We start from the raw sequence: 24595 nt of genomic DNA on the forward strand, positions 1-24595 counted from the left end.
CTACTTTTACCATTCAAAAGGTTATATTCTTACTATAACAAATATATTTAAAGTTTAATATACAAATTTGGTGAAAAGTGTATTGAAAGATATTCAGTATTCATGAATTGTTCAGATCGACATTTTATTGGTTTAACGTTTAAGATGTGGTTATTATATTTATGATTTAACATATTATTGCACAATGTTATTAAATTAGACTAATTTATTATAAATTTATAACGAATGAGCAATATTATTAATGTAAAACAATAAAATTCGTATTAAAAAATAATATATAATTGTAAATTGTTTTACTAAAACAAAATAAATCAACCGACCGCTGTATTTATATTATATTTACTAGACCATTCTATAGGTACAGTCCGGACAAAGTATAATTTTGCACACATTGCCCATTTTCCCGTCGAAATCGGGCAGTGGGCGAGTACTAAATATCCCAATAGTCCGCTTTGTTAAAAACACGATAGGCAATACATACTATTACGGTTCGTCTTGTCGGTTTTTACGTAAAAGTCGTAACGTCCGGATGAAGATAATATAAACAAATTATAATAATATGTATACTCACGCGGCTTATGACTGGTTCGGCGGGCGATGAGTTGATTTCGTTGGAATTTATTAAAACATCGATCGATGTGCATCGATACAATAACAACTGTGTTTATTTATCAGTTATTATCTACAACACATGAGTAAAATTGATAGCGAATTCGTGCCACGGCAGTACAGTGTTTTTGTACCGCACTGGCGCGCGTCAGCTCTGTCACGCGCTATACGCGGTCGACGGTCTGATATCGAGTGGGCACGGAAAACTGGTTACGTCCCGACAGTCGGTGAAACCGAGACGAAAGCCGAAATAATAGTGTGTTTTAGGCGGGACCGTCCAAAACGACATAGTGACCACGTCGGGTAACGGAAACATCGTTCCACGGACACGCGTACGATATTTATTGTAAACACATACACGACGATCGGTCGCGACTCGCGAATGACAATCTATTGCAATATACTGTACGCGACGATACGTGTGACTGAACACACACACACACACACACACCACACACACATATATACAAGGTGATTGTTTTATCATTGTACACTCATTATTTCAAAAAGTATTCATGTTTTTGAAAACATTTTTTCATATAGTTTCAAGTTGTTAAAAAAAACAACGTTTTTATTAAAAAAATATATTTTTAAATATTTTTTTAAGTTTTTTAATTTCATATTACAAAGCAAAATAATTTTCTGAGTATTTTGAAACATAAAAATCAAATTTAGGGCGAGTAGTTTATGAGTTATACGTATATTTAAAGTAGACAAACATTTTGCGGGGTAACTCCATACCACTCCACTCGGCGCATCTAAACTTTAAATATACTTATCTCATAAACTACATTTGCTCTAAATTCGGTTTTTATGTATCAAAATATTCAGAAAATTATTTTGCTTTGGAATAAAAAATTAGAAATCTATGTTGTCATTCAAAAAAGTAAAAAACTTAAAAAATATTTAAAAATATAATTTTTTAATAAAAACGCTGTTTTTTAACAACTTGAAACTTTGTAAAAAAATGTTTACAAAAAAACATGAATACTTTTTGAAATAATGAGTGTACAATGATAAATGAATCACCTTGTATATGTGCGCGTGTGTATTTTTTTTTGCAATTTAATTAGGCGACACGCGTTGAAATAACGTGCTACAAGGTGATGCGGAAGTTATTGTTTCCGCGCGACATACGCCACAACGTCACTATTATTATTATTATAATACAGCAATAGCAGCTATTGCGATTTTCGACGAATGATGTAAGTTTTACTATACCTAATATTATACACGCTCACGCCAAGCATAAATTATCTGCTAACAGTGTGCCCCGATGTTGTTAGAAAAACGATTATATTATGTGCCTCGTGCTGAAATAAAGTATGGCGAAAACTATAAATGGGTGAAAAAAAAAAAAATTACTGAAGTTTCAAAACGAAACACGCCAAATAGATTTCGTGTTAATACATAATGAATTATTTATGATTTCGAATAGTGGAGTTATTGTTGTAATAGTATAGTTATGCTGACGCGTAAAAAATGTCTCCACATGCAGTACCAATGAACGGACGCAGTTGTATGATCGATGATGACATTATTATTAGTAACAACATACGATTTTTTTTTTAAAATAATATTATTAATATAATATGTTTTACCGATAATAATATTATTATTGTACAAGCCATTCTCGATCGGTCGTTGCGATCGACGTATTGCAGAATCTCTTTTGATTATTATTTATTCGTATCAGACACATTTTAACCGGCGCGATGGTAGAAATCCATTATTTTTTTTTTTTTTTACTACGATGTGTTTTTCAGATAGCTTTTAAATTTGTTTAAAGTAGGAATTTTTTAAGCATTATTTATCGTATATATTTTTGTTCTAAACAAGCAATTAAATATAATGTTATTTATAAAATTACAAAAGTTTTATTACTTTTAAAGAAACGACACAGTTTAATGTGAAATTGATTACCATATATATTTTAATGATTACATAGGTAGGTATAGTATAAAAGTCGTGTTTACAAATATTAATTCAATATTTAATTTATACCTTATAAACTTTTATAGTATATATAAAAAAAAAAAATAATAATATTTTGTAAGATATAATATACGTCATGTACATTTTGAGTAACTATTATAAAGTTTATTTATTTTACAAGTGTGCTTATACGTACAATTTAGTTTTTCATCAAATTTTTGACGATACTTAAAATATAAAACGGTGGATAATCATAATATTATTAATACGTTCTAAACATGTACAGATTTAAAGATACCAAAACCAATTCAATATTTTTAATTTAAAAAAATACTACACGTCAATATACACATAATTGGATTTCAATAGATACATTTACAATTTAACTAGGCAGATACAAAAACTTGTTATCACTATAATATTATACAGGCTTGAATGGAAATTGTATTGAACTTACACAGTGTTTAGTGTTTACCCACGTGTCTCTACTCCCTGGTATATATTATACTTAATTAGTATCCTTTTTTTATTTTAAATTTAGTTTACATTTTATGTTTTTTTTTTTTTTACAATACCTATGGTATAAAAAATAAAATTAAACCTATAGTTGCGTAATAATATATGTTAAAAAATTAGTATTTATTTTGTTATTTGATTGAAGGAAAACGTGAAATAATTATATACAATAAATTATGTTACTATACTTAACCATTCGCCATAAACCTTGTTCAAAGTAATAATGTATACATATTATGAATATTCTAATATATTCTAATAATTTAATTACTATTGATTCATGATCAGTTCGTTAACTGTTGATATTGATGGTCACAATATTTAACTTTACAATCAGTACTTAAACAGTTGTTTTATACAGATAAACAACTATTCTAATTCTGTATAATAATTCAAACAAAAATGGTTGATACGTCTTTGATTGTCAATAATTGTATTTGAATAATTACTATAATTTATGGCAATTATTAGAGTACTTTTATTTTATTAATACAAAAAAGCCAAACCAGCAACGTGGCCATTCGCTGTCATTTGATAATTTTATTTTACATAATATATTAATTAATTATATTTAAGATAGGTACAATCATTTTCTTACGTATTTATTAATAGTTTACAATACATTTTAAATTTGTATTTCTTTGATAGAATTTAGTGTCTGCTTAATGGCTGATTCATTCGGAGAGAGGAACTGCTTATATAGATGAACTCTGGAATGTTAATTAGAGCACTGTATTGTCTCAATTGGACATTTATATGACAATTATACATAATAAATGTTAATACATAAATTATATGCAATTTACTTTTATTTATAATTTAAATTCGGAATTTCTGGTTAATGATTGGTAATCTCTAAAACTAAAACGTTGTTATTCCTATGCAGTGCATTATAGACTATATTCATAGTATTATACATCGCTAGTACAAAGTTTTGTGAAATTATGGGCAACATCGTAATTATAATCCAAAAGATATGGCAATTATCATATTTTATAAACTAAGAAGCCCTCGTAATAACTTAACAATAGTATACTCTAAGAAAAAAATAACAATAATGTTCTTCTTTATAAAGTATTTTATAAAGTAAAATTTATTTTCAAATACTTTTACTTTTTACATCACATTGTAATACACTAATACTAATATAATTTATTATAATTTTGCTAGGTCAAGGCAAATAAATTATTGAGTTGTGAATAGGCATAAAATAACGTGGTATCCTTAAAACTGGTATTCTAATCGGACTTCAGCGCATTAGAAATTAATGTCGAGATGACATAACATAACTCTTACTCTTAGATAAAAATATATAATAATTTTATTGCCCACCTATTTGTGATACTTAAATTTTATTATTGTATTATACTCGCTTAAAAATTCAAAGTCAATCTGCACTCCGTCGTCATTAAAACTATGTTGAAAGCAATTTCTAGTATGTTTACTCCAAGGCCACCAATTATTTATTTTTTTTTTTTAATATATTAATATAACGGGTTTTCGATCAAATTAACGTGTCCAGACATAAAATATTCTTGTAAAATAAATTATCAATTGATATTATTGTTTGTCTATATTATGAGGTATGCGTATCAATGGATTATAATACTATATGTGTCTATGTTACACACACGTACACAATAGAAAACATCATTTATGTTCTATCAACAATGTGGAATTTGGAAAATGATTAATCATATTAATAATACATAATATAACTAAACTATACTACTCAAAATAATTTTAGGTTATGAAAAAAATAAAAATAAATTTTAATATGACACAAGCACGAAGTATGCAAATAAACATAATCGATACTATTAAAATATTATGTATTTATCTCTCATTTTTAAGATTCTGATTGAAAGGATGAATTACTAATTTTAAATAATGAATGTTTTGTATATATATTGTATATAAACATGATTTTAAGTAGAAAAAATGATTAAATCTTGAACTTTGATGGTGGTTTCTTATAGAAAATTGGATCCGAAATTTCATCTTTTAAATTAAGTACGTACCTACTAATACGTATAGTGTGTACCGATAATGCACCGATACATTTCGGTATACATTAAATAAAAGATCAATCATTATCTTTAAATCATCATCTTCAATACAAGCACTAGCTTACAGAAGATGAGCAAACTATTATACATTAAGGCATTATATTATAATCTATTATAAAATGTTTGTTCGCATTATTTCAAATAAATAAATAAATAAAATACAATCAGTCAAATAGCTAAAAAAATCATAATAATAAAACTAACTTGGGATATTTTTTACTTTAATTGATCATAGATTTATTTATTTTATTCTATATGCTTTTCCGGAGATTTAAAAAATGCAAATTATTTTCCTTGCCTATACACAATTGAAAATATATGTTAATACGGGTATTATACATTGTACGGAAACATCGTATATTAGCGAGGCCAATTTTATCGCATATTGAAAAAATATTTATTAATTAAGTTAAATATCTCACTGGCTCCTTTTTCTAAATGCCCAATTTATATTAGCCAACGCCGGATAAATTTTTATAGTAAAAATCTATGCGTGACGTTAATTAAACATTCACCATGGTAAAAAAGTAGTAAAACGTTCCTTTTTTAAATTACATTCGACAAAAAAAAAATCCTACATAATATGTTTGTCAGTACACATTGAATCTTTTATCGAATAATTATATGGTTGATGAATAATGTATCGAATTCAGCTGTATCGAACTTTTTTTGTTGGAATACACATTTATACAATATACACTATTATACTAAACATATTATTTACAATTGCTGCACAAACAAAATCTTATCAAGAAAACGACAAAACACAAAATAAGGTTCTGGAATAAAACACTCAAATTATACACGTCATAGGCAACCTTTAAATTTGTCTAAAAAACGAAACACGTCATGTCAGTTGTTAACCATGAATATTATAATGTATTTATACTTACTGACTGTATGCTGCTGTTATAAAATACATATTATGCAAATAGTTATTAATTTTTAAGGTATCTATCATTCACGAGATTCGGATAGAATTTTATTATTTTTACATTTTTTAAAGCAAATAAATTGATATGCACGTTATAAATAATTAAAAAGGATTTTTTATTTTTATTTACATTAATTTTTTTTAACAAATTTAAAAATATGTAAAAAAATCTTTAATTAGATTCTTGTACAAGTAATGCATGCAACACTAGTTTAAATTATTTTATAAAAAATAAAAACTATAGGCGAAATCGAGTCAAAATTCTTTTTTTTACGACCATAATATCATGTTTTTTTATATAATTTTGATAGAAATTTAAATTTTACAAACGAAAAAATAAAATACAAATTTGTAACAAGAAAAAATCTGATGGATATTTTGTTTTTGTTTTATGTGTTATTTGTACATTTAATTTTTATAAATTATATAAATAAAAGACGATTTCAGTTGTGACGCATGATCTTGTAAATCATTGAACTGATTTACTTGATATTCGACTGAAATATTCCTTTTAAACCTATAAAAGATTATGTGATATTTAAAATCTTTTTTTTTTCCGTTAGCCAGAATTCTGAAATTATTATTGGAATTAAGTTTTACGAGTATTTCGTGATGTATTTGCTTGTTTAAACGCGAATACAGTATAATATGTCCATTTAAAAGTTCTCGATAATGGCTTTCTAATAAATAATGTGTAATTAAGTATTATAATAATATAATATATTATGTTAGAGTCTAAAAATTATTCTGTATAATATTTGAAGTTATTTCTGAACAAACATATGATATGATTAAAACATGATTTGTCTGTTTTTTTTTCATTCTTTCATGTTTTATTATTCTATTGCGAACTGCGATATGGTGATTGTGATGTATATGATGCATATGATATAACTGCAAAAAATGTTTCTATAAAGTTTTTATTTCGTTATTTTTTTTTCTTAGCAAATAAAGGTAATATAAAATAAAATATATAAAACTAATATTGATTAAAAATTAAAAGAAAAAAGTATAAAATGCCTCTGCTGCGTGGGACAATAAATCAGAATAAATTTAAGCGGTAATTCATCTATGAAAATGTTTTTTTTAGAGGTTTCAATAGTAACGTAATTTATATTATGCGTCGGTTACTAAGGGAAACTTAAGTATTGTATAAAAATAGCTTTATAAAAATAATTGTATCCATCCTAAGAGTATCTATGTTATAGGTTTAAGTTATTTTCTTATAATGAAAATAAATAAAATTTAATGTCGCTTTTTGTTGTAACGCATGAGCTCGTGAACCATTGAACCGATTTACTTGACATTTGACATAGATATTTCTTTTTAACCCATGAAAGTTTTTGTGATATTTGTGATATTTTTATTTTTTTTATCCCTTGAGTCGTTGTTGGTATTATTTTTGGATTTAGTGATGAACAAATATAGAAATTCTTTTTTTTTATTTATATTATGTTAGAAAACGATCTATTATACGCCGTTTTATTTAATTTAAACACTACAACAGATATGATAAAAAAATAATACCTAATATAAAATCTTACGTATTCAAAAATCAACCAAAATATTGTAATTATTTCAATAATTCCCTACGAATTTTAAGCACTGAAAGCGCTGGAGACAACAGACGCATTTCATGAAAGCAACTATAAAAACTTAGAGAATACATAACCTATGAACCTAGCTCACGTAGTACCGATGAAGCTGGGATTGGTAAATCGGGTTCCGGAAAAAATATATACGTTTATCCCATTTTTTTTTAATATCTAATCATCTTACTACCATTATAGTATAAATGTATGGTATAAATAATAGCATAAATAATTGAAAAATCTTATGGTATAAATTAAAAAATAAATTTCATTTTTCTAATATAATTAAATTAAATTATATATATGTTTTCGGACATGTTTTCTATAATATTATGTTCTCAAAACTTAACTGATAAAGATTTAACAAACTCAAATTGTGTTATCATATTAATAGTTTATTTTGTAATTTGTCCCTTAAGTATTGTTCTAATTTTTTTTGTATTTCGTAATTTTACATACGTTTTACTTATAATAGTTTGTCAACAAAATTAAAAATATTAAGACGAGTAAAAGCGTTAGCTTAATGCAACATGATATGAATCGCAACTCTTTGTTGTATGCACAGTGGTAGCTGCAAATTTTTGTCAAATATTTGGGGGAAACGTAACATCAGGTGAGATATAAGTGTCTAGTATATTATTGCAGAATAACTGTATTTGATTGTCACTTGGTTGTATGATGGCCATTACAATTTAATAGAAGATTTAATCTTTTACAAAACAATCGCCGACTTCTTCAAGTCGCGGAATTGGCAAACCAAAAAAATATTTTAAAAAATTGCTTTTTCTATGTTTAAACTTTTCTATGAGTCAAACAGCTAGGTATATAAAAGTGGGTTTATTACTGAAACACAACTTATTTACTACATTTTTTATATCCGAGACTCCTATTTCGATTATTGTGGACTTAATTATGCCTAATTATGCTAATTTAGCCCTGGTTAAGCTACGTCAACCATGATCATAGTTTAGAAAACAAATAAAACATAATGTAACCTTTTAAAGGGGGATCAGATATTAATGTAAATAACAAATTAGAAGTTAAGTTTTATGAAATTAAAAGAAATTAAACTCTATATCAAACATACAAAGTAAAATAAACATAAAATTAATTCAAAAACATCATTTCTCATTTTATTGCAAATTCAAGAAAAATCTTTTAGTTTCAAGCAAATTTATACTGGTGTATACATACATGAAGTAGGTTTTGCAGCTAACCAATAAGAAGCCACTATTCAATATCATTTCCTTTCTGAAAAAAAAAATATATTCTGAACAGAAAAATGTCGTCGATACCTAAGATGTAATTATATCAACCGATATAAACGTCTCAACTCTAAATTAATATAATAATCTAAAATGTTTACCAAGCGTTCATAAAGCACTCAATAATTATATTTAAAATAATCAAAATTCATAGTTTAAGCATGTTATTTCGTCCTAGTTTTGACTTAAAACGTCTATGGAAAAAATATAGTTGTGCTTAGATATTTTTTTAGATTTTTGGTTTCAGTATGAATTACTTATAAGGAACTTTGTAATACATTTCTAAGCCTTATTATAAAAATTGAACATTTTATAAATTTACAACTGCAAAATAATTTGCTAAGTTTCATGACTTTTATGATTTTTCTTTAAATTTAAAATTTAAATGTTTATATAAAACATGCTCTTGTATTTTTAATATATATAATAGAAACTTATAAGGAATCTTGTACCAAATTTTAGTATTGACTATTACACATAAAATTTATATTGACTCATAATTTATCAATTTTTTTTAACGTTCATTTAATAAATTGCTTAAAATTCAAGTAAATTATAATCAAAACTATAAATCGATTAATTTATATACCAAAGATGAATTCAGTACAAAAATGAAGTATTAATAGAACTTGGTACTTATAAATATTTAGTGCTTAAAATAAGCTACTTGTATAATTCGATATAATTATATTTTTAAAATCGGAAGGCGATTCAAGTACACTTTAAAAAAAAAGATATGATTGGCAATTTGAAGGTAAAATGGGAGGTAATTCGAGTGTACTCCCACCATATATATTTATATTTATTGTTACAATAAGTAGGAATTTTTTTTTTTTATTACATACTTATTTTTCTATTGTTTTCATGTTTCTTGAGCTCAGAACTTTTAGTTTTATAAGTTAGTTTCAAATTGTGTTTTTTTATATCTTTATACTATTTAATATATAATATTTTAATGAAAATAATTGAATGAAATGTTTACTTTTTTACCAAAATGCTTCAAAATTGTTTGTCGTGTGATTATTGATACTAAACATTATATATTTTTATGCTGCAATACCAACGTTCATAATTTTAAAAATGTATTACATTTATCACGGATATATACATATATATACAATATATATATTAACAATATTTTTGCAAGATGAAAATAATGGTATTCAATGAATAAGAATTAAACTTAGCCAAGAGATGTATTTTGATTTGGAAATATTCAAAGTGTACTCTAAAAACAATAAATGTACTCATGATAATAACATCAAAAATATAGTAAATCTGTCACAATGAACCAAAAGAAATAAACCGAGACCATTATTAATAATTATATCTATAAAAACCAAAGATGGAAAATTTTAAAAATACTCCAGGTGAGGAATATAACTAAGAAAATGCTTGGTGGTTGGTAATATGGATACAGAAGAACCATTCATAAAAAAAACCTCATTATAAATCGTTATTAAAAAAGAAAGTCATCCACCTGAATGACGAAAAATATTCTGATTAAAATCTTAAAACTAAACCAAATACGTCTTATTCAACGAATATTTGTAGAAGTGTTAAAAACATTCAAGAAGTCCGTCAACATCAAACAAACACTCTAAAAACAAATCATAAAAATAATATTTAAGTGTTCACCAAAGTAATTGCAGTTGTGTAGATAATTTAGCGTTGACGATAAACCTAAAATAAAAAAAAAAATCGAATGAAGATAATAATAAAGGTAGTTGTTAAGTGAGATAGAGAAAATATACCAAGATAATAACAGACTTATATTATTATTATAAGGATATATGGCGAAGACTTACGTAGACTATAAAAGTATAAAAGGTAAAATTTAAAAAAAAAAAAATGATGAAAAATATCAGAAATGACATAATACAATTTATTAAAATTGAAATAATACTCTAAAGTATAAAATATTTTAGTACTACGAGTTATCAAAAAACTTATCTCTTATATTTATAGTAATATTATTTCTTTATCCGTCTATTACCTATATTACGATAATAATATAAAATATTGCTAACTAAAAAAATACGTAAAGGTTAGTTCAATAATGGCGTGTTACATCGCCAGACAATAACGTCAATAACATTTAATATAGTAGACTATGTATTATAACAATATTGTATGTATTGCTAAAGACTTGTTATAGTAATTTACTATTGACAGTCAAATTATTAATTTATATTATATTTTATTATTATTTATTGCATTATTTGAATATTATATAAAATATATCATACACAATTAAGAATAATTTCTTATATCATGATTACAATGTAATTTATTAAAATTAAAAATCTATCTTCTTAGATGTTCTTGCCACTATACATACATACTAATACAGTTTTAGATATTTTTTTTTTTTATGATATTCTTCAAAGATTTTGCTCCACTTCTATTTTTCGGTTTAAATGTATATTATAATATGTTATAATTATTAAAAACTATGCATTTCTATTTTTTGATTAATTTTTTATAACAATTTTATTTCACGATAAATTACATATTTTAAATTATACGCTCAAGAAGTAAAATGTATATGATACTATGAATATTTTCGTTGTCTACACATTAATTATATAAACCTGAAAAATGTTTTTTGGATAAACGTATTTAAGAACCAAATAAGTTTCTTCTGTAGCAGTTATTTTGTGTATAATTAAACTGTCATTTGAAAAGAAAAAAAAGAAAAATGTATAAGTATATACTTTCTAAGTTTGTGACACATTTTACTTGTACAAATAACTTTTGTTTCAAATTTATTCTCATGTTATTATTCAACTTAAAAGAAATATAGCTTACGAGTACACGCAATTTGTTTTTTCAAAGCTTTATTTTTGAAATTACAATATTTGTCCGGAAAGGAAAGTATTTTTTTTTATTATTAATAAATTTATCGGGAAATTCATTAAAAGTATGATATATAATTTATTAGAAAGCGACTAGGAATCTTATTCATAATTTTATCAATACTTTGTAAAAATAATGGTTTTTATAATACCCGAATCCTTTTTTAAAACATACCATATCAGTTCAGTATTTCCATTATTTTTTTTAAATTTAATAATATTATGATTGATTCCTAAAACTGCTGATTGGATTAGGATTGAATTTAACTCTAAAAACAATTTTACAATTTTTAGATTCTGAGCAGAGAGTGAATGTATTGATTTTACAATGATATGAGTGTTTTTTTTTCTGTATGTCATCACATTATGGGAAGTAAAAGTGTTTCCATTTCTAACATTGGGGTGGTTTCTGGTAGCAAATTGAATTTAGTTAGAACTATAGTGGTCTAAAAAAAATAATAAGGAAGAATGGGATATTTTATGCAAAACCAGTAGTTGACTCGTTATTTTTATTGTAATTCAAAATAAAATAATTGTAGATACTTGAAATTTTCACCAAATATTTATATTATTATTTTTATAATAATATTTTCAATTTATTTTGACTCTTATTTAACTATTCGTATGGTGTATAGAATTTTTAATTTTTTTTTTTTGGTTTAATTTTCCTGTAAATATTAATAAAAAAATTAATCACTGGGTCAAATATTTTGAAAATTGAATATAAGATCCTTCATAAATAATTCTTATAATTATGTAAAAATATTAAAAATATATGGTGACAGTTAATTGCATAGACATTTGAAGTTCAATTAGAACGAAGTTCCATATTTAAACGATGAATACCGACCTTAATTATTTATTATACTCCAAAAACATTTGGCGTAAACCACTTTGGCGTATGGCTACTTTGACGTAAGACTATTTTGGCAAAAAAATGTTTTGGCGTAAGTATATTATTTAGTATTTACAACAATATTTTATTTTTAATAAAAAAATAAATAAAAAATTGAACATGTATGGTGATATAAAATGCTTGTAGGCTACAAAATCAAAATGATACAGGCAGTAGGTAGTATATCATCTGTTGTCTGTACCGGTATAATTATCAGTTATTAAATTGTCACAAAGTATAATTTTTACTAATTAGTTGTAATCGACAATGGCCCAAGTAAAGAGTAGCATTCGTTGTCGAGAAATATACACACATGGTTATTATATATTATTAAGGAACAGATTTAAATATAAAAAAAATGCCTTAAAAAAATACGATTTAATGTATTCATAACAGATATATATTTTTTAAAATGCACTAAAAAATTGCTCTTACAATTATTTTTAACATTGAAAAAATGTGTTTAGGTATATACATTTTTATTCTTAGGTATTAATTATTCGTATCATATTCATAAAATTCTAGTTCTAAAATCTTCTTTTTACATTGAAAATTATTTCTAAAAAATTATTATACAATTTAGATAGATACATTCATTATACTTTTACTTTATGTTTTATAATCAGGTGCTGCTTAATTTTTATCGAATTTTATCTATTTTCATATAAAAATGACTTAAAAACATAAAAATGCATTAAAAATGTAAAAAAATGCAAAATAAAAGATACAATATTTAATTTCTTAATAATATATGAAATGAACTTTGTGCTAAGAAAGCAAGTTTTCGAATATTCAGAAAAAAAATGCTATTTGCATTTAAATCAGCTCCCTAATTATTATACTTGCATTGATAACTACTGAAATATTAGGCAATTTTTGTTGTCTATATAAACATTTTATATCTCAATGCAAATTCGAATACCTACAATTATTTACAATTATTTTATATTTATTTTATTTTTATTATTTCAAATATTGTTATGTAAATAATATACGCCAGAATTTAACGCCTAAATGGTTTACGCCAAGATGTCATAGATCGGGTAATAACTAGGCTAGTCCGAAAAAATTTAAATTATGAAATTTTGCATGAATCTTGATTGTTACAACCGTTCGTTAAAATGGAATATTATTAACTGAGTTCTGTGTACGCGCGATGATTGTATATTATATCGCTAAGGCCGTTGACTGGTTGACCGTTAAACAAACTTTTGCAGTAAATTTGGCGTTTGCCATATGTCATTTGAGCATATTTGAGCACGATAACATTTTTAACTTAAAATTACCATAGGTCGTTCGTGATTGATTTATGTGAGTATAGTGTATTCGATAGTGTATTCTAAAATAAGAAAAAATATGGCTATTATTATCGTCTATCAATTCTACGTACGTTAAAAACCTTTTTTAGTTTTCAATACACATTTAGTCAATAATGTGTATTATTTATAAATTATAAATAATATTAGTACTTGTACGAACAATCCGTTATCTATACAAAACTTTTTTTAGTTCTTACTATTTATATTTATATTTTTGCGCTCAGATCACAAACTTATTAAGTATTTTACGAATGAAATAAATTTTAACCACAACCGAATATGCTATACGAATCAAATTAATTTTACGCTTGTACACCTTGTATGATTTAATTACGATAAACGTATTGAAAACGAACGTCCACGAATACAAACAAATAAGAAAATATTTTATAATCGTGTTCATGCGAGCTGTGTAACTTCCTATCTCCGTTAAACGACGTTACTTGGCATAACGAACATAAATCGATATCGTGACCACATGACCTACGACATTGGATATCTAAGTATCATCAAAATTTCATCTATCATTGATGAGATTACAGTTTGGGTGATTGATTCCGATGATCGCACGGTGGAAACTTATTCAAAATAACACAATATGTACGCACGCCCAGTAGCAATACGCGGCGGGTCAAACGACGGCGAACCTCGTTTGACCCGCAATATAAACCAGTAATTTTTTTCTTTCGGAGACCAAAAAAATAGTTTAAATATCTTAAAATTAATTGTATTTTTTGTACATTTTGTTTGAATTTAAATATAATATGTCTTGGGTCACTGGTATAAGGTTTAGTGGGTTAATTGTGGACCACGAGTTGGTCCTCAGTCATCACTTACACACAATTTAATAGATTCATATTAAAGCGTCCAAGTGTGAGTTGTAAAATCGCGCGAAACGAAGACGACAACGCTATAACGCAATATTTTTGCGTGCTCGTCATATTACACACACGCGCAGAAAAAGGAGTAAGACGGAACGAAATGTATATTATTCGTGCGCGGTAGAACAAATCATATACGATTGTCGAACGCGTCCACCCTCACCACATACTCTTATCTTTATCAGATTAATCGAGAAAAAAAAACGTATTCGATCGCTATAACGGTTACGCTGTTTGCGACATGATAAAATATTAAATGGTTTTTGAAATGTTCGAAGCGTTCGGAATTCTAGATACAACGATATCATTCACGACTTAGACCGTCCAATGTTGAGGTGTGATGAAGAGACGAATTATTATCTGGACGAAGCATTTTTTCTGGAAAACAAGTTTAGCAGCATATGCAATTAAATCGAGTGCGAATAATGATAAATTAACCGCTCGTTCATAAAACACTATTTATTGCAAGGATACGATGCCAGACAACTATTTACTAAATTAATATCAGCTGTTAATTATTATTTTTATTTGTGTTAACTCTAAAAAAATTTAATGTATTGTATAATGTATACAGTATACAGGGTGACTATTTTATCATTAAACACTCATTATTTCGTCAAGTATTGACATTTTTCATGTTTTTTTTTTTGTTTCGTGCATTTCTTTAACTGTATTAAATTTTTATTTTTTTCTCAATTTTATTCGTCGTGAAACCACTACCAACTTTTTGTTTTCGAATGGCAATAACCTATATTTAAAATGTACTAAATTAATAGAACTATTTTTTTTTTTTTATGAATTTTAACGTTCAAATTATTATTTTTCTGTATTTTTTTAGCTTTTCATAGTTGTGCGGTGGATTTCGGTTTTTATAATACTTCTTGTTTCTGAAGGCTAGCAGTCACATATCACATGGGTAATTGATAATAATAAGAGGTACATACAGTAGTCACTCGATAATTCGAACCTCGATAATTCGAAAAACTCCATAAGTCGAACTAAACGCTAAGTCCCCTGAGAAAACCTCTATAATTAGAAAAAAATACATGTATTCCGGTCCCCTCGATAATTCGAAATGTCATATAAGGATTATGATAGTTAAATATTATCGTAGTTTAATGTTATCGTATCTTACCTGCCTAATCTATACCAAAATAAACCTCTGCTATGGGTAAACCGTTATTGAAATTGAACAAACGTAATCAGTCGTAGCTAACGTAGTCAGTCGCAATATGGGTCCCGTAAAAGTGTACAAGTGTTTGTCGATAGCCGACAAACAAAAAGTGATCGCAGCAGTTGAAGCCGGTGAAAAAAAAAAAGATGTTGCTCTACGTTTTGGTATACCAGCTTCTACGCTTTCAACAATACTAAAACAAAAGGACCATCTTACAACATCAACACCTTATTCATCGCGGATCAGACAGAAAAAATGTGAGTACCCCGATCTGGAAGAATGTCTTATGGCTTGGTTTACTCAAAGTAGGCAAAATAATATTCCAATATCAGGACCTATTTTAAAAGAAAAATCTAAGTTGTTTGCTACCAACTTAGGTATCACAAATTTTCAAGCTAGTGAGGGTTGGTTAGAAAAATTTAAAAAACGTCATGATTTAACTTTCAAAAAAGTATGTGGAGAGAGTGCAAGTGTTGACCCGTGCATTTCACAAGATTGGAAAAATGAGTTAATCAATCTATTGGTTGATTATGATGCTAGGGATATTTTTAATGCCGATGAGACCGGACTTTTTTACAAATGTTTACCAGATCGCACTTTGACATTTAAAAACGAAAAATGTCATGGTGGTAAAAATAGTAAAGAACGGATAACAGTGATGTTAGCCGCGAACATGGATGGATCCCAGAAACTTAAGCCCTTAATGATCGGAAAATTTGCTAACCCACGCTGTTTCAAAAACGTAAAATCTTTCCCACTAATGTACCGGTCAAATAAAAAGGCGTGGATGACAGGTGTATTATTTACAGAGTGGTTGTCATGTATCGATGTAGATATGAAAAAGGCAAATCGAAAAATTTTGATGTTCGTTGACAACTGTACCGCACACAATAATATTCCTCATCTTGAAAATATAAAAATTCATTTTTTACCTCCCAACACTACATCAACTCTCCAACTACTAGACCAGGGAATAATAAAAAATTTTAAAACGATGTATCGGAAGGAAATTGTTCGAGAGGTGTTGGCGTGCATTGGTGAAGTTCCATGTAAAATTTCTATACTCACTGCTATGGAAATGGTACACAAAGCATGGGAAAATGTTAGTGCACAAACCATCGCGAATTGCTTCAGAACTTGTGGTTTTATTAAGGACGGACAGACAATTGGTGAAGGTATTCCTGTTCAATGTGAGGAAGTTGAAAGCACATGGAACAGACTAGAAGTTCCTGTATCATTTGAAGAATTTGTTCACTTTGACGATAATGTCGCAACTGCTGGTACTTTTACTGACGAGGAAATTATTCAATCTACTTTAGCCAATCAGCACAATTCTGACAATGATGACGAGGAAGAGGAGGCGGAGGCGGAGGCTCCTGTCATATCGTTAAAAGAAGCAAAATTTTTTATGTCAGGATTACGTAAATTTTTTGAGCAATCTGAAATGGACGAAAAAAGATGCGATACAATTTTCAATGCTATCAGTAAGTTAGACAATGCTATGGACCAGATTGTGACCAACAATTGTTCACAAAAAAAAATAACAGATTTCTTTAAAATGTAATAATATTAAAAATAAATGTAAAATATAATAATATGTATGTATAATAAATAAATATCTATTAATAGTTTTAAAATATACACTGTAATAATATTTATAATAAGTAAATGTAAAAATAAACGTAATACATACATACATTATCTACAATTTTCCACCTCTCTTTAATTCGAATTAATTTTTTTCCCTCGATAATTCGAACACTCGGTAAATCGAAAACCTCTATAAATCGAATTTTTAACTCGGTCCCCTGAATTTCGAATTATCGAGTGACTACTGTATTTTTATATGTAATAAACTCGTTATCGACTATCGGTGCAGTGAAGAACTTTGTATCTGTAGTTACCAACGCCTCACAGCCGTATAATAACCTCGAACACCTAAAACCCTCTACCACTCAACTTTCAGCTCATTAACGGTTAAATGAAAAATAATGATTTTAACGTTAAAATTCATAAAAATAAAAAAATAGTCCTACTATTTTATGACATTTTAAATATAGGTTGTCATTTGAAAATCAAAAGTTGATATTGATTTCACTATTAAATAAATAATGTTAAATATAGTTTTAGAAAAGCACGACAAAAAAAAATTTTGGAAAAAAAAATTGAAAAAAGTCAACACTTTTTGAAATAATAATTAGTGTTTAATGATAAAATAATCACCCTGTATACTATATACAATGATTTATTTTAATTAGGGTGGTATACTTATAATAAACCAGTCACCACTTTAGAGAATACAAACAATATTTTTTTTATTTTTTCATTTTTTTTTATTTTATGTTATTGTGTTGAACAATTCTGATAATTAAAGACAAATGTAAAATAACAATAAAAATAAATACTTAAATTTGGATAACAAACCAAAACGTATTATTTCTAAAATTGAGTTATATAATGATTCTTTTAGAGAAGCACAAGGAAAATCGAATGGTGCCATTATATTTTACCGAAACATATACGTTTTCCATTGTTAAATTAATTTAAAATTCACGATGAATGACGTCGAATTTTACTATTTCCAAATAATGTCGAAAAGTAATAATTATCATGGTAAATAGTTTGTTCGTTTTAAAAAAAAATGGATCAACCTATACTATTTTCTCAAATTTAAACAAAACCTATTAATTCCAAATTAGGCTCCAATGCATTATTTATCATAATTAAAAGATAGACAACGGAATTTGATGAAATGCATAAGTTACTATTTTCACAATTTTCAAATTATTATAAAAACACGATTTGTTACATTATTAATAATTAATATTCAGTAACTAAACACATAATATTATCTAAGTATAAAGGTAAATTGTCTTCTAACAATGTATAAGTATGCTTGCGATATGCCTGACGTATACGTAGAAAATACTATAATGCAGTGAGCAAAGAGTGAATTTGCTAGCCTTTATATTTATTTATTTATTTGAAATACACGCCCGAAGGCACTGCGTATAGTATAATATTATTAACTACAATATCATATAATACAATGAAATTTTAAAGGTAACATAAAAATTAAATACTAATTTAAAACAATAAAACAATAGCAAAATAATACATGATTGTAAGGTATATCAATGAGTAGGTGTTGAAAGTTTATCATCATTCATTAAACAGTTGTACTTATTTATTATATAGGTAACCTTATGACCATGTTACAGATATAAACGATTGCGTGATTTACATTTATAATGAAAAAAAAATGATGCACATGCATTATTGTGTGATCTTATGTAATATATTAATTATATTTTCAATAGTTTGTGTATGTTATCACCTGATAATAAATTATCGATTATCTGACTTCGTTATTATTTAAAATCGACTTCACTAAAACTGAAGTATTGTGCGCTATCCTGGAATGTCATACAATAGACTTATGACATTTTACATTTTACTGAGTTATTAACGTTTCAAAAATTTTGATTATGAAAATATCTTAGTATTTTTTTTAGAGATGTTCACCAATTGTGGTCATTAACTGCAATATATTACGTCTTATGGTACATAATGAAAATAAATGTTTATTCAAATATTACATATTTTTAGCGAAATTACTGTCATATCTTTAAAATAGTTCAATAATCTTAACGAAACCCTATTTATACTGAAAAAGTGGAAAATTGAGACAGTAAGTTTTGGATTATAACCAAATTAATATTCTCTTAGACGTTGTAAAAATAATAACTCAAAAATATATCGTAATTCCTAAGGTAACGTCAAGTACTTCTTGTAAAATCGCGGTGTAAAAACTAATGATTATATAACATTTAAGATAGTTGAAAGTCTATACGGCTGCAGTCAGTATCGTACTTTAAGATTTAGGGTCAGCTACTCATAGATAATAGTTGAAATTTCAGTTATGATCGCCTTGTGCATAAATACATAAAAGCTAAGCAATAGACAAACCTAGGGGAACTGAATATATTTTATTAATTTTTTGAATCACAAAACGAAATATCAACCGTCCGAGAACTAGAAAATATTTTCAAATTTCGGTAAACACGAATTTCGACAACCGTCGCCCGTGTATTTTGTTAGTCTCGGTATAATCACTACGAGTCCCAGCCGATGATCAAAAATACGAAAAAAAATTCTAAAACACATAAATTCCACCGCCGGCATTATAATATTGTCGTCGACCGAACTCGTCGCAGCAACCTTCCTCGCCGACGGGTTAACCGCGGCGTCGAGACAACACGACAGTAGTGATGATAACAATAATAATCGTCGAAATTATGATAAAAAAAAAAAAAAAAAAAAAAAACACTGTTCTACGACAACGGCGCGGCGCGCAGGAGACCGTGTGACGTGTGGCTAGAACAACAGATGGCGCTGCCGGATTGCGGGGCGGGCGAGCGCACAGCGCCACCCGCCGACTCGGGCGGCTGCCACCCCGTGGCGTTCGCGAGGTTCGCGCGTCGCCGCCGCCGCCTTTTCGCCCGCCGCACGTACAGACGGACCGCGTTTTCCCGTCGACGCACGCGACTCGGCATTTCAGTGGACTGTCCGCCGTTGGTCTGAACGCCGGTGTGCGCCTGCCGAACACTTGTGTCTTATCACTGGGTGATAATATTATAACGTTACCGTCGTCGTTGTCGTCGTGGTCGCGCGATCGCGGTCATCTGATATAGATAAAAATTTTGACCGAAAAAAAATTGTTAAAAAAAAAATCGTCCCCGACGACGCAGCCGCCGCCGCCACCGCCGCTCAACGTTGGATCACCGGACCTCTGTTACTGTCGTACCATGAGACGGAGTGTTCGCACCGACCGAATTTCATCGTAATCCGTTATCACCGTCCATGCACCAGTTGCTCGGCCAGTGTTCGTGACGACGTCCTCTCATCACACGATATCATTACAACATTCGTGACGACGAGATCCTGCCACATCCGATCGAATGGTCCGTTAATATAATTATTATAGATTATTATTGACACCGTCGCCGATATCGCCGAACGTCGAGTGGTCATCTGCCGCACGGACGGAGGCAATTTTTTTTTTCTCTAAAACCGATAAGTTTTGTCTTTGTTAAAAAAAAAAAAAAAACGAAAACGAAAAACGAAAAACAGAAAATTGTTCGTTAAAAACAACAAGTGAACGGTATATACTCGCTGAACCTCCCTATCCCTAGAAAAAAAAATGGCTCCACACGGGATCACCTTCTTGAGACTGACCGGTTGGACGTGGAAAATCGTGTTGGCCCTCATCGCGTGCAATCATCTAGCTCTGATGTGGCCGTTCTTTTTCGCCGTCGGTGAGTATAAAAAAAATATTTCTAATTGTATAATAAACGGTAGAAATCATCGATGCTCTTGAGTTTTTTTTTTTTTTTTTTTTATCATTTTTGTGTCACGCTCATATTATTATGTATAATATTCTCGCGCTAACCCGTGACCACATGCGAATGAAAATCCTCACTGCTTATTTAGCTCACGATCATTATTCAATTTTTCGGTAAAAGCGATTTTTTGATTTTTACTTATTTTACCATCATTATTTTGGTAGACGTTTAGATAAAACTCACTATTTTTACAGATTTTACATTTTAGAATAAAAAAAAATATATATATATTTGGATAACCTAATGTTTTGGAAATTTCGGAATTGATGGATTGTGTTTTTCAGAGCTATAAACGCTTGTTGTCAATTGAATGACATTTTTACGCTAAACCGAATTGTTTTAAGAATTCAAAAATTCTTTTGCACCGTGAACGGCAGGTTGAGAAAAACTGATTTTAATGCGCGATTTGCTTATTATGTTTACTCTGAAAAAAAAATAGCTTAACTTGTCTAATTTATATTATAATATACCTACAAGGTTTTACTTCGTTCAATTTTCACATATTAATAAATCAATATTTTAATTGTTTCGGATTTGTTTTAGTTTATCTTATACGGGATTATTATAAATATAATGTTTTATCTCGATTTTGTTAAAACCCTATAGCTTAAAACTAATCCATCATTTATGAGCTATATGTTATACATTATACTGATTTACCGGTGTATTAAATTAAAAATTAATATTAAAACTGTTTTTATTTTTATAATTTTAAAGCACAATATAGTCGTATGCAAAAATAAATTTCACTCACTCATTTATATAATATGATTCTTAATACAATATCACATACATAAAATAGTAGCATTTGGCTTATTTCTTTCAAAAAGAAGTATTTTTTTTTTCTTCATAGAACTTCTTTTTTGAAAGACAATTTTTATCTTAAGACTATATTATATTATTCGTAAAAAATATTCCATTATTTTTATTAAAATGTAATTAATATAAGGTGAAATAAGGTTTGATAATTTTTAATTCTGAAATACTTTTGTTAGCAGTAATCAATTTTATGATATTTTTAGTTAGAAACTAGAATTAGTAGAAAATAAAAATACATAGTAAAAAAAAAACATGGTTATTTTTTATCATATTACTGGATAAATAATATATTTAAATAACAAACAAGTTAGAATTTAATTTTAATTTTTTTAAAGTAAATAAATACACAACATATTAAATCGCATGCAAATAAAGCGGGTTATATATTTTATATTATTTATCAGTATGTTATATTGCATGCAACAAGGTACTTAGTTTTTGATAATTTTTACTAAGATAATATTAAATATGTTTTCAAATTAATTTAAAATAATGTCACACTCGTGTATTTGCAAATAAAACATTTTAATTTTGTGATAACCCACTCCATTATATGTTTTTTTTTTTTTTTTAATTAAAGTATTATTATCAAATTTAAAAATAAAATGTTATCTAGGATCAGCAGTAAAGTTGTTTTATTTCAATTGTGTCCAAGTTAAAATCATTTTAAAAATTTTAAAATAACTACAACTTCAAAATTTTAGTATAAAAAGCCAAAGTTGTAACCTAAATAATATACTGTCTTTTAAATTTGATATTAGGTAATTTAATTGTAATATTAAAAACATCATATTAGTGAAAATGTATTATTTTGAAGGTAAAATGTTATGAATCTGTAAAAAAAAAAACAAAGCTTAGGGATTTAACTTCTAAAAACAATAATAAACTATGCATTACATGTGCGAGTAGTAAGTAATCAGTAATGTAATAACTTATTGTACATTATACATAAATATTAACCAAGTGTTATGCAATTGTTATATTTGAGTGATAAGCTGAGAACTAATCTGTTTTATACAAAATATGTAATAATAAGGATACACACAGGATTTGTCGGACATTCTTCGCCGTTGGGTAGATTTGTTATTGTTATGTTTAGTACGTATAAGGGTGAACGAGTATGAATTACTCTATCAAAAATAAAATATTATAAATTGTGAATTTGAAATCGATATGTTAAACAGGGTGGTCCAACCTTTTGTAATTGGTGGGCCAATTTAAACTTTCATAAAAACACCGAGGGCCGCCAGAAGACAAAAAAAATATGTTATAACCTATTTATATTTTATTTTATAATATATTTTATGATATTACGATTTTGTTATAATATTATTGTGATTTTAATTTTTAATCGTCTTTAAAACACTTTCCGTATTTCAACGAGTTTAGAACAAAATGTAATTATTTTAAATACTTGAACCTTATAGAAAATATTTATAACAAATGAAAATAATATATTATTTGATCATTTATTAAGTATAATTTGTAACCACTCTTAATTCAGTAAAATGGATTAAAAAAAAAAAAATAATAATAATTGAAAAATGATTAACATCTTTTCCGAATTCAACGTGATCAAATGAGTACATAGTAAAACAAATTTCTCGTAAAAATTAATTTGATTATTCAAATTTCTACAGATTTATTCAACTCTGAAAAATTAGTCTTATAATTTTTACGCCGTACTTACTATTATACATACCTAGGTAATAGTATTAAGTACAAGTATTACAAACAAGTTTTTAAATTACACTGGGATAAGTTCTTTATTTGAAATATAATCTTTTATACTTTGATTACGGTATTTTGTTGTAGTAGGTGCATATAATTTTCATTCAGTATCGTTTATTAACAAATATGAAAAATACTTTTTCGTTTGATAAAATAAAAAAATAACATTATTTCTATGTATATTTTTTGTCGTTGGTAATTGCTTATAAAAGAAACGTGTACAACGTATACAACTTTGAATAATGAAACTACAAATTTGATTGTGTGAAATAACGTGTTAGTCGACAATAGTAACAATCATTTTGTTTTTTTTATTAGTAATAATAATAATAATTTATAATAAAAAAAAAAGTTCAAAAGATATTAATGATATTTTAAACTAAAAAGAAAGCTAGGTACCTAACGTATTTTTTATTAACCTTAGTTAAAAAGAACCCATTCAATAATAAGTACTTAAGCTATAATTATTTTCAATCTATTTTTTCTTATGTGTCTTATAACGTCATTAATTATGGTTTGACGTTTGAACATTCCCGTATACGATGACATACGATTTTAGCGATCACGACAGTTATGTACTAATTAAGTAATAA

The 24595-nt window shown here is 27.1% G+C and overlaps 3 protein-coding genes across 4 annotated transcripts in view; 2 read left to right on the top strand and 1 right to left on the bottom strand.

The window, feature by feature from the left end:
• Nucleotides 1-24595, bottom strand: part of LOC132923690 (lysophosphatidylserine lipase ABHD12-like) — an 81772-nt gene that overhangs the window by 19504 nt on the left and 37673 nt on the right. Inside the window, exon 1 of one of the 2 annotated variants that reach the window (XM_060987612.1) lies at nt 572-838. The exons of the other annotated variant lie outside the window; for it this stretch is intronic. Within the exon in view, the coding sequence (XP_060843595.1) occupies nt 572-644 (73 nt within the window). The 5' untranslated portion in view covers nt 645-838. Of the gene's footprint in view, nt 1-571; nt 839-24595 lie in introns of those variants that run through there. 2 annotated transcript variants of the gene reach the window in all.
• On the top strand, nt 15989-18021 carry LOC132923802 (tigger transposable element-derived protein 6-like). Its single transcript, XM_060987774.1, has 2 exons — nt 15989-17531; nt 17927-18021. Exons 1-2 carry the CDS (start codon nt 16106-16108, stop codon nt 18019-18021), a joined length of 1521 nt encoding a protein of 506 aa, XP_060843757.1. The 5' UTR covers nt 15989-16105.
• LOC132923691 (uncharacterized) overlaps nt 20543-24595 on the top strand; it is a 350681-nt gene continuing 346628 nt past the window's right edge. The window contains exon 1 of the mRNA XM_060987614.1: nt 20543-21365. Coding sequence (XP_060843597.1) covers nt 21251-21365 — 115 coding nt within the window. The 5' untranslated portion in view covers nt 20543-21250. The remainder of the gene's footprint in view (nt 21366-24595) is intronic.

Source organism: Rhopalosiphum padi, chromosome 3 (genome assembly GCF_020882245.1).
Source record: "Rhopalosiphum padi isolate XX-2018 chromosome 3, ASM2088224v1, whole genome shotgun sequence".
Lineage (NCBI taxonomy): Eukaryota > Metazoa > Arthropoda > Insecta > Hemiptera > Aphididae > Rhopalosiphum > Rhopalosiphum padi.

Coding starts and splice junctions, on each gene's coding strand:
- LOC132923802 (XM_060987774.1), top strand. CDS start 16,106: ATGGGTCCCGTAAAAGTGTACAAGTGTTTGTCGATAGCCGACAAACAA. Junction 17,532..17,926: donor TACAATTTTCAATGCTATCA/GTAAGTTAGACA, acceptor CTATCGGTGCAG/TGAAGAACTTTGTATCTGTA.